Source organism: Saccopteryx leptura, chromosome 13, assembly GCF_036850995.1.
Source record: "Saccopteryx leptura isolate mSacLep1 chromosome 13, mSacLep1_pri_phased_curated, whole genome shotgun sequence".
In the NCBI taxonomy this organism is placed as follows: Eukaryota; Metazoa; Chordata; class Mammalia; order Chiroptera; family Emballonuridae; genus Saccopteryx; species Saccopteryx leptura.
Genome location: NC_089515.1, coordinates 40,963,268 through 40,975,355, shown reverse-complemented (window position 1 = coordinate 40,975,355; position 12,088 = coordinate 40,963,268). Strand labels below are relative to the sequence as shown.

General features: G+C 47.4%; 1 protein-coding gene across 1 annotated transcript in view; it reads right to left on the bottom strand.

Annotated features, from left to right (window-relative positions):
• The window catches only part of LOC136384641 (ADAMTS-like protein 3), a 248,229-nt gene that overhangs the window by 47,740 nt on the left and 188,401 nt on the right, over nt 1-12,088 (bottom strand). The window contains exon 20 of the mRNA XM_066355073.1: nt 5,370-5,523. Within this exon, the coding sequence (XP_066211170.1) occupies nt 5,370-5,523 (154 nt within the window). The remainder of the gene's footprint in view (nt 1-5,369; nt 5,524-12,088) is intronic.

Here is a 12,088-nt window from a genome sequence, read left to right as displayed (position 1 = left end):
CTACACTGGGTCTTGGTAGCATTTGCCTACTGCCACTGCCCAATGGGTTTCGGCTATGACGCAGCCTCTCAGCCTTCTGGTGACCCTGCTGGGACTCCGGTCCCCTCAGAACCCAGTCTTGAATGCGGCTGCTCGGCTGGTGCTGGCTCTCTCTCTCTCCGTCCACTAGCACTGAAGACCCGAGAAGCTCATCTGGAGTTTGGTTCAGAACCTGGACTTCAGGCTTCTCTGAGGACAGGGACAGAGGTCACTGACAGGTGGCTGCAAGGGATGCTATGTGTGGGGTGATTCATGAATGAGCTGGCAAGGCCCTGAGGCCCCATGGAGACGGTGACAGTGAACTCCAAGCCACCCTGAAGGAGTGGTTTTCACTCTTGCTTCTCATATACTTTTCAACCAAATACAGTCTGGATTCCACTCACAGCCCCCGGTAAAGGTTCCCTGGGAGAAGCTACCAATGGTCCCCTAGTGACGACTACAATGTCTCCCTTCAGTATTCTCACTGGGTCGTTCTAGGGCAGGTGACGCCCTCAATCATTCACTTCAGGAGGAGGTCACACATGATTTAAGCCCTTCTTCTGGTCGTTTCTGACCGCGGTGCCCTCCCGGCTGCTGGTCCTTCTCTGGCGTCGGTGCTTGGCCACATTCTCTCTTTTCTTCTTGCTCTAAACATTTCTTTGGATGACATTGTAGTTTCAACTAACATCTTCAGGTCGATGCCTCCCATCTGTCCAGCCTAGACCCTGCCCTGGAGCCCTAGATCTAAGTGTCCACTGTTTACTAGGAATCTCTTCCTGGTTCCTCAAGTTCAAAACATTAAATTCTAAACACCTGCCTCCCCATCTCACCCCAAATATCCGTCTTGTCCTGTATTCCTAAGTGAATGGGATCACCTCCCACCCATTTCCTCCAGCCAGAACCCAGGGGGTCATCTTGATCCCTCCCTGTCCAGCGGCAGGCTGATCCTACCTGTCACTGACCCACAGGTTAGTAAGGCTGTTAGCATCTGTTCCCAATGCTGCATTCAAAGATGTGACATTGGGAACAGGAAACCAGCCACACTGAACAATGGTTATCCCTCTGCCCTCACCCCCTCACCCCGCCCTGTCCCTGCATGTGCGCTGACCGGGATCCACCAGAAAAGCCCCCTATAGGGTAGCAATGCTCTGCCATCTTGGGATATCGCTTGACAACTGAGCTATTTTTAGCACCTGAGGCAGAGGCTCAGGGAGGCATCCTCAGCACCCAGGGCTGACGTGTTCAAACCAATCAAGCCACGCCTGCAGGAGGGGAAGAAAGAGAGAGAGAGAGAAGGGGGAGTGGGAGGGGTGGAGAAGTAGATGGTCACTACTCCTGTGTGCCCTGACTGGTAATTGAACCCAGGACATCCACACATCGAGCTAATGCTCTACCACTGAGCCAACTGGCCAGGACCCCCAGGATGTTAACACTGCAGGTACCCCACTGTCTCTGTCCTGCAGCTCCCAGCTCTGGCCAGGTATCAAGTATTGCATCATACACGGGAAGCATAATCAGAAGTCATCCTTGTGCTCTTGTGCCTAGATATCGCCACATCCTCTTAGCTGAATTCCCTGCCTATTGTTGGAGTAAAAAACCAAAACAATGTCTGACCATGTCCTTTCCTGCTTGGATAAAATCTAAACTCCTTAGCACAGAGTGTAAAGATCCTCTACAACTCACTTCTCAAGTGTTCTCTGTTATCACAACCCATTCTGAGCCTCTGCTCTAACAATATGGAGCTGCTTGCAGTTCCCCTGGACATTCTACTCCATTCGACACCCCACCTCTGCTCAGTGTCACCTGATGAGACATGAGAAGTGATATTTGAACTCAAGTAGTCACTTAACTACAATGTCATGGTACCTTTCAGAGATTAAGTGCAACTGAGAAAGATGATTGGGGAAGATATGGTTTATGTTACCCCTTCAAAACTGGGAAGGACATCAGCTGATAGATACAAGGGAGGGCAGAATTTGAGCAAGGGATGAATGCCAGAGGTGGAAGAATGCAGGGATGTTTGGTGGGACCCGGGCAAGTGCTGCACTTGACTGAATGGTGCACCACTGGCCTCTAGGGGGTGCTCAAGGCACCCATCCCACATGCTCCTCCCCTAACTCACATCAAAATGGTCAAAATGAAGATCTAGAAAATTCACTCCTCCAAAAAGGATGGTTTTTACTTAAACAAAAGGACTGATTAGGGCAGGTTTCTAGTAATGGAACAAAGGGCACAGCACAGGTAGGCTTGGCTTTTCTTGTCTTTGGATCCCCTTCCATTAACAGGGGTGGGTGAGTGGGGGAGTAGCCCTGCAAAGAAGACCATGCATTTCCAGTCGGACAGGGAAACGGGAGCCCGGGGCCAGTGCGGTAGTTAAGAACTGCTGCAGTGAATTTCTAGGGGAGTCTTAGGAAACAGGAAAGAAAAAGCCATTATTGCCCAGCTAGATTCAGACAGCCCAAATGAGAAGTGCGTCTACCAGCATTTTCTGCCTCTAGCAAATCCCGGCAGCTCAGGTAGGGAGCAAAACACCAAACCACCAAAAATTACTAGAAACAGTTGAAGGCAGGCAGGGGGATCCAGGACGAGCAGAAAGATCTGGAATCGGTGAGGTAGGGAATGCCGGCTAAGAGGACGGGTTCCAGCGAGAGCAGGGCGTGTGGAGACAGCAGGGAGGCAAGGAAGGGCCGGCGGTCACGGTGAGGCGTTAACTACGTAAGCAGGAGTGACATGGGGGTTGGTGGAAGAGCAGCAAGCTACTTCTGAGTGCTAAGAAATGAGGAAGTCTGGGTGTCACATGCCACGGTGATGGGGGTGGGTGTCAGAGAATTTGAGAATGTTGGGAGATCGGGACATCAGGGTGTCCCTAAAAGTCATCAGCATGGATGCTGGCAAAGGCTGGAGAGGAAGAAGGGACCTGTGGCGGTGCACTCCTGGGGAAAGACAGAGAGTGTCACGCAGGTGTGCACGTGATGCATGCGAAGGTGTGATGAGGGAGGTGTCTGCCCCAAGTACAGGATGACAGGGATGGTGGCGCAGACACAGCGGGGCTGGGAGGGTGGGTGAACGGAAGCTCCTCGCTTGGCTTCCTCGCCGTGACATGGTGGTGAGGAGACGGGGATGCCACAGGAGAGTGGAGGAGGGAAGCCACACTGCAGAAAGCAAGGGCCCTGAGCATGGGTGCTGGCAGGCGGCCAGGCTGCAGCTGGGGCGGAGGCTCGGCTCAGGCAAGCAGGCGGCTCTGGGGGCGTGCGTTCCTGCCTCCTGTCTGCTCCCATGACCTACGCGCTGGCGAGCTAGGAAAAGGGGTGGGCTAAAGAAGAAATATTACTGTCTTTTTCTCATTTTTTTCTCCCTCTCCGGAAGACTTATCATTTCCTTCAGCTCTCCACTGCATGCCATAATAATTTATAATTTCATCTTGTACCACACTGCATGCCCTCATAACCACGATGTATTCCCACATGTTATTCTGTTATTTTAGAGGAAGCTGCCAGGATGACTTTCATTTCGCTCTCCTCTCCGGCAGTTTATGGTCTAGCCACACCGCTATAAAACCATCCACAATTAATAAAAATTAGATTGATAAGCAGCTCAGAGCATGACACAGTGTGCCATATGCCACAGACAGTCCTGAATTCCAGGACAATGTGAAAATTGAAATCTCAAACTCTTGGAAGCTCAAGATTTTGAAAATTTGTTCTCAAAGACTTCCCAGGGGGAAAAAAAAATTAATGTCTTCCATGAATCAGCACGGAGAGGTCCTAAGAGCGTGGGCTCAGGAATCAGACAGACTTGTGGTCGACAGGCCCAGGGGGGCCAACTGGTAGCTCTGGATCCCTGGTCAGGTCTCATACCTTCTCTAAAGCTTGGATTCCTCATCTCTAAACGGGGATTATATGTCTCAAAATGTTGTGGGGACTAAACGAGTTAATGCATGAAAGAAACTCTACATGATAAGTGCCCAATGAATGCTATTACTTTTTTAAAGGTTATTATTGTGTTTCTTACTTTGTTTTGTGAGTTTCTCTAGGAAAGTTGCTAATAAACTTATATATATATCTGTTTATTTCTTATAACTTATAAGTTATATATATATTTATTTCCTAGGTAGCATTAAAATAGTAGTGAATTTCTGACTTTTTTTCTTACTATAAGCTCAGGAGGGTACCCGAGGCAATTAATGTTATTTTACAGACAAATGATTATAGACGATAAGATAGAAAGCTAGAAACAGACCCAGGAGCTGTGCGTTTCCAGTGTGCCTGGTGCCTACCTTCCTACCCCACCTCCTACCACTCTGCCGCCTTATTTTCAATTGCTGTAGGGACATCCCATAACTTCTTCCTTGTCACCCTCCTGCATAAAACATACATATGCACATGTAAACATATGTTCTGTCATGTACACTGAAAATACAGACAAATGCTACATACATATCAGCTTTGGGATATTATGAAGACATAATGTGAACTCTTTATACCAAGCTTATGTAAGTCATAATGCAGTAATTATAATTATAAATTTATTAATTGAAGAAGTATCCAAACTGCCATTTTTTTCTTTTTTTCTAAAGTGAGAAGAGAGGAGATAGAGAGACAGACTCCCACATGCGCCTTAACTGGGATCCACCCAACAACCCCTGTCTGGGGCCGATGCTCTGCCCATCTGGGGCCATGCTTGCAACTGAGCTATTTTTAGTGCCTGAAGCAGAGGCTCCATGGAGCCATCTTCAGCGTCTAGGGCTGAGGTGCTCAAACCAATAGACCTATGGCTATGGGAAGGGAAGAGAAAGGGAGGGAGGGAGAAGGGGAGGGGGAGAGATGGAGAAGCAGATGGTCGCTTCTCCTGTGTGCCCTGACCAGGGATCAAACCCAGGATGTCCACATGCCAGGCCAATGCTCTATCACTGAGCCAACTGGCCAGGGCCCAAACTGCCATTTTTCAAAACCAAAGCTATTTCATGTTTTCACCCTTGCTGGTTTTAAATTATACACAAGAGGAGATACTTGGGATACTGAAAAATGCTTCTCTCTTCTACTTTTACAGAATGAGTCCAAATATATCATTAACAACAACAAAACCCCAGAAAGTACTGCAGCTAAACTTCTACAAGGAACACTCATGAATTCTAAGTGGAAGAAACCACGGTCAAATCGATGGGAAAAGGAAGTAGCAATTCAGGTGAGTACCCCTAAAACACATCTGTTCTGTGGGTGGATAGTTCTTAAAACTGGTTTTTCTTAGAACTCTGCTGCTTGGTTTGCCTGACCTACAGGTTAGAAATATTCAGTTGTTATTTGGAAGATGAAGCCATCAGAACAAGATGAGCAGAATCTTCAGATACTTACCACTGCATGCAGGCATCTGGCACGATCTCACGAGAGGCGGTCCTGGAAGGTCCCTGCACAAGGCCTCGCTGACGAGGGTGCGCCGGCCCTTGGCCGTGAGCCGTTGACACACCTGCTTTCTTCGCTGGGTCCCCATACCACAGGTGACAGAGCACTGTAATGAGAACAGCACAGCAGAGTGACATGGAGCGCGAGCAGACAAATGCAGCTAATGAGAGGGAGCTCTGTGTGGGTGTGCTGATACATGGGCCACTTCCGAGGCTCCAGAGTCTTTTTTTTTTTTTTTTTTGGCTCCAGTGTCTTTTAAAATATAGAACATTTTTCTTTTTCTTCCCCTTTCCTCCCCTCCCTTCTTTTCTTTCTTTCTGAAATAGTAATTAATTTCCAGTCATTTATTGTCATGGGTTTTATTGTTGTTGTTGTTTTTTTAATTCATTTTTTTTAGAGAGGAGAGGGAGAGACAGAGAAAGGGAGAGAGAGAGAGAGACAGAGAGACAGAGAGAGAGAAGGGGGGAGGAGCTGGAAGCATCTACTCCCATATGTGCCTTGACCAGGCAAGCCCAGGGTTTCGAACCGGCGACCTCAGCATTTCCAGGTTGACGCTTTATCCACTGCGCCACCACAGGTCAGGCTGTTGTTTTTTGCCTTGTAATTGCTACCTTATTTATTGTTTAGTGATTTAAGGTGAATTTGCTTTTTACACTTGGTTTTAAGGAGAAGTGATATTGACTTTTCTTTTTTCTTTTTTTTTTTTTTACTTTTTATTTATTGATTTTAGTCAGAGAGGAAGGGGGGGGGGAGAGAGAGATAGGAACATTTATCCATTCCTCTGTGTGTCCTGACCGGGAATCGAACTGGCAACCTCTGTGCTTTGGGCTGATGCTCTAACTAACCAAGCTATGCGGCCAGGGCAACTTTATTTATTTATTTACTTTCTGAGAGAAAGGATGGGGGCACTGACAGGGACAGACAAACAGGAACGTATAATGGGAAAGTTTTCAAAAACCACCCTAAGTGCTATACATAAAATAAGATTAATATTTAATGCTCATGATGTACATAACATTGATATTTGATAATCATTGTGTGTACATGTGGTTTAAAATTTTAATTAGGTATATTAGAAGCTTTACATTAGGCATATTGGCAATTTTATTAGCTATATTAGAAAAAAACTAAAGTAAAATAAAAAGGATGGCTGAATGTCTTATTATTTTTTTTACCATAAGTAATTCATTCTCAAAGAACCCTTTAAAGTTAAGAAGATGAAAGAAAAAGAGACTCAGTAGTTATTTTTAATGACATTTTAACTTTTTTTTTTGTATTTTTCTGAAGCTGGAAACAGGGAGAGACAGTCAGACAGACTCCCGCATGCGCCTGACCGGGATCCACCCGGCACACCCACCAGGGGCTACACTCTGCCCACCAGGGGGCGATGCTCTGCCCCTCCAGGGTGTCGCTCTGCGCGACCAGAGCCACTCTAGCGCCTGGGGCAGAGGCCAAGGAGCCATCCCCAGCGCCCGGGCCCTCTTTGCTCCAATGGAGCCTTGGCTGCGGGAGGGGAAGAGAGAGACAGAGAGGAGGGGGGGGTGGAGAAGCAAATGGGCGCTTCTCCTATGTGCCCTGGCCAGGAATCAAACCCGGGTCCCCCGCACGCCAGGCCGACGCTCTACCGCTGAGCCAACCGGCCAGGGCCACACTTCACTTTTTAGCTATGTCCATGAGTCTCAGTTCTATATCCCACCTATGTGTAAAATCATATAGCTCTTAGCTTTTTCTGATTTATTTATTTATTTCACTCAGTATAATGTTCTCAGGGTCCTTCCATGTTGTCACAAATGGCAGTATGTCATTTCTTACGGCTGAGTAGTATTCCACTGTATATATGTACCACATCTTCTTTATCCAGTCCTCTGTCGAGGGACACTTTGGTTATTTCCATGTCTTGGCCACCGTGAATAATGCTGCGATGAACATGGGGGAGCATATGTCTTTGTGTATAAAAGTTTTAGAGTGTTTTGGGGGGTAGATACCCAGTAGAGGACTTATAATTTCTTTTTGAACTCAAACCTCACTTTTAAGCCACGTTTCCCCCAGAGATCATGGCTATAATTTCCTCAGGAATACAGAGCCCATTTGTTGGAACTTCCCTTGGGTGACCTCTCTGATCTCATGTTGTTCCTGTGACTCCCTTTCTATTCCTGTCCTCCTTCCCTTTAACCCCCCGCACCCCATTTGATGCATAGATTTCATGCTGGACCTTCAAAGGTGGCCGGTTGTATGTGAATAACACGGATGAAAGATGAGCTCATGCACTTTACACATTCGTTGTCTTCGGGGCTATGAAGAAATGCGCGTTTCTCTTCAGATTTTGCCCTCGAATGGTCCATGTGACTCAAAGAGGCCCTTAAACCGGGCCCACTGAGTCACAATCCAGCAGTGGCTGTCACCCTTCCCGTACACCCCCTCACCTGGGGCAGCAGTCCCCGGGCGAGCAGGAGCCCCGTGGGGTTTCTCCTCCTGCTCTAGCTCCCGGTTCTGCAAGCACGTTCCAGGGGCAGCTCCTGGAGCTCCATCTCGTCTCTGTGGTCAAGGGCCTGTTGACCTGGCCTTTCTGGCCTGTCACACTGACTCCTGGGAACTGTGTCCTGCTCACATCAGAAGACATAGCGGTCAGCTCTCAGCCTTCCCTCTCATTTTGGTCCAGATTTTACGGTCTCTGCAGGTGTGTTTATAACTTACAGTTGGGGATTATGGCCATTTCATTATTTACTAAAGACAGTACTCTCTTTCATTCTCTTTGTGGGATTTTTTGTTGTTGGGTTTCAAAGGAGGGAAATGACTTTTTTTTTTTTTTAAATGCCTTTGTCATCTTTAACAGAAAGCCCTAATTATCATATTGTTCAGTACAGAGAAAAGCCTTTCATAAGCTTTTTTTTTTTTTTTTTTTTCATTTTTCTGAAGCTGGAAACAGGGAGAGACAGTCAGACAGACTCCCGCATGCGCCCGACCGGGATCCACCCGGCACGCCCACCAGGGGCGACGCTCTGCCCACCAGGGGGCGATGCTCTGCCCATCCTGGGCGTCGCCATGTTGCGACCAGAGCCACTCTAGCGCCTGAGGCAGAGGCCACAGAGCCATCCCCAGCACCCGGGCCATCTTTGCTCCAATGGAGCCTTGGCTGCGGGAGGGGAAGAGAGAGACAGAGAGGAAAGCGCGGCGGAGGGGTGGAGAAGCAAATGGGCGCTTCTCCTGTGTGCCCTGGCCGGGAATCGAACCCGGGTCCTCCGCATGCTAGGCCGACGCTCTACCGCTGAGCCAACCGGCCAGGGCTCTTTCATAAGCTTTTTAACAAATAATTTAAAATCACCATTTATCAAATTATGATATTTTAAGTCAAATCAAATCATCACCTCGGGGTTTCCCACAAAATAAAAATTAATGTCTACCCTTCAATTTGGTGTCTCGAGTCTTTTAATTATAGTTTTGTTCTGTTTTTTTGTTTTAGTTTTCTCTTCCTGGGACTCTAATTATACACATTCCTTGGATTATCTTTCCCTGTCTTTTAGATCTATTATTCTTGCTTGAATCCTTTAAATTTCTCTTTGATTCTTTTCATTTCCCTCATATCTTTTTTTTCTCTTAGTACACTTTGTGTCGAGTCATTGTTGTTCTCCTAGTTTAGTCTGCATTTCTGAATTTTCCGATTCCTAATTCTTTCCTGACCTCTGTCCAAGACCTTCTCACACACTCCTGACCCATCTGTGTTCATGCACTCTTGTCATTCATCTCATGTCTAAGATTTTCCATATCCAACTTGTTTCTAGAGTTTTCTTTTCTTTTTCTTTTTATTAAGAGGTGGGGAGGCAGAGAGACAGACTCCCACATAAGCCCTGACTGGGATCCATCCGGCAAACACCCTATGGGACGATGTTTTGCCCATCTGGGGCCGTTGTTCCATTGCTCAGCAACTGAGCTATTGTAGCGCCTGAGGCAAGGCCATGATGCCATCCTCAGTGCCCAGGGCCAACTTGCTCAAATGAGCCATGGCTATGGGAAGAAGAGGAGGAGGAGGATAAGGAGGAAAAGAGAGAGAGAGAGAGAGAGAGAGAGAGAGAGAGAAGAGGGAGGAAAGGAGAAACAGATGAGCACTTCTTCTGTGTGCCCTAACTGGGAATCCAACCTGACATCCACACACTGGGCTGATGCTCTACCATTGAGCCAAATGACCAGGGCCTGACTTGTTTCTATAGTTTTAAAAATTTCTCTTAGTTCATTTTGTAACAGTAAGTTATATCTTCATTTGCCTCAAGGCCACATTTTCATTGTGTTGGTGTTTGCTGGTTTTTTTTACAGAGACAGAGCGAGAGTCAGAGAGAGGGATAGATAGGGACAGACAGACAGGAACGCAGAGAGATGAGAAGCATCAATCATCAGTTTTTCGTTGCGGCACTTTATTTGTTCATTGATTGCTTTCTCATATGTGCCTTGACCATGGGGCTACAGCAGACCGAGTAACCCCTTGCCCAAGCCAGTGACCTTGGGTCTAAGCTGGTGAGCTTTGCTCAAATCAGATGAGCCTGCGCTCAGGCTGGCGACCTCGGGGTCTCTAACCTGGGTCCTCCACGTCCCAGTCCTCCGCTTCATCCACTGCGCCACCGCCTGGTCAGGCTGTATTGGTGTATTAATGCTACTTTCATCTGATAGTATTTTGGTGCAGGGTTTGTTGATGCTCTTATGTTAATGACATCATGTGCTTTTAGGAGAGTATAAAGGGCCAGAGTGTTTCAGGGTGGTTATCTTCACTGTCAAGGGCTCCTTCTTCTGGTGTGAAAAAGACACATTCAACAATCTGGCCACAGTTCTGAGATTCCTATCTTCTGGACTCTCCCATCCCCAAGGACGTGCACATGCTCTCTGTTACCCCTGTGCCCCTTCTCCAGTATCTCTGAAGTCCTTAACAATGTAAGCTGCTCCAGGGCCTGACCTTTCTCACTCTCAACCACCCTTTCCCTGGGGTGGTATTTATGGTGGGTGCCTGTTCCATGGCCCTTGGGCCTGTCTCTTCTTTTTTAAATCTCTGCCTCCCTGCTAAAATGGCAGTTTCTGTATTGTATACAGTCTGGCCTCTCCCATGTATGTCACTTTTGTTCAAGTTATCTGTGTTTTTTTCCTTTCTTTTGGCAATCTTAATTGGTGGGTTTTTTGGTTTGTTTGTTTGTATAAGATCTCACTTATAGAGCTTTTTTCCTTTTCTCGTTGCCTGTAGATATGTTTCAAAAACTGGAAGTTAGCAGGCGTAGGAGATGATGAGCGGGAGAGGTCAGCGGTGATCACAGCGCCGGAAGGCTGCTGGTGTGCCGACAGACAGGACGTGAGACAGGCCCGTGTGCATGAGATGCAGAGATGGACCCTGTGCTTCCCCATGATGAGGGCACATCCTGTTAGGAGAGCTGGGGGCTTGGCATTAAACAGACTCCTCCTGGAGACAGAGAATCACCTGTAGGGGTTAGAGGTCAGGACACAGACTAACGACAGAGGGAAAGATGCACTGATGGAAATAAAGAGGTTAAATATAGAGAGGTGTTTTTTTTGTTTTTTGTTTTTTGTTTTTGAGATTTGGAAGAAGACAAACCAACATAAAAAATGAAGTCAGGTAAGTAGAAAACAAAAACACCAAGGAACAGCATGATGTTCGCATAATGAAGGCAGAAACATGGTCACATGTTCCATCAAAGCCTAGACAGGGAAGAATGAGGAAATGATCATTGAATTCTGGTCAAGGATGAGGTCACAAAACAGGCATGAGGGCAAGGGGATTACTGAAACCCTTATGCGGGAATATTGCCAGTATCTCAGCCAAGGCCCCCAAGTGAGCCATCCTTTGATACAGGGACTTGTCAGCCGAAAGCTCCAGGGAGGGTGGCCACTGGATGTTAGAGTCTCTGCCAAAACAAAGCAACTTGGAAACGAGAGGAAATTTCAACCAACAGGAAAAAAAAAAAACTGAACCCAGTAGGAAACCCAAACTTCTGGGCAACATGTGTGCCTGCCTGACCGAGTCTGAGGTTGGCCTTCCGTCTCAAAGGCCGAGACAGGCTCCGCGTCCCACGAATGTGCACACCTGCTCTTCTCCCTGGACGGGCATTTCCCAGAGACGTGGCTGGGCTGGGACGGGGAGAGGTCTCAATGTGCATCGGCTGACCTCTCAGAGTGTAACCATTTGCTCTTGCCTTGAAGAACGGTTGCCTAGGAAACGGACCAGACTCAGGTCCAACCCAGCTCAGGTGGGTAACCTTTGTCTCCTCTTGTTTCTCCCAGCAAAGCCCCTTCCCCTGAACGAACTTCTAGTCTTGTGTTAGCAGGTATGAGCTTTTTTAAAGATCACCGCTTCACCTCCATTTTGCATCTCCCTGACTGTGCAAAGACTCTTGAGAATAAGAGAATTTACCTACTGTTAGCTCTGAAGGACCAAAGTCAGCGATCCACAGCCACTGGCCCCAAGGACACTATAAACCAGATGGGAACAGCATACGGTCTCCCAGGAGGTGACTCCACATTGTAATGCAATAACAATTTGGGTCATTGTGAGTTAAATCAGTGCCGTGCTGTATGATTTTAGGGAGTGGAGACCTGACTGCTCGCTGCATCCAGTTCGCATCTTGGGGAAGAAAGATATAGCAGCAAAGGGGGCGGGGGAGCAGGGACTGCAAGGTTGG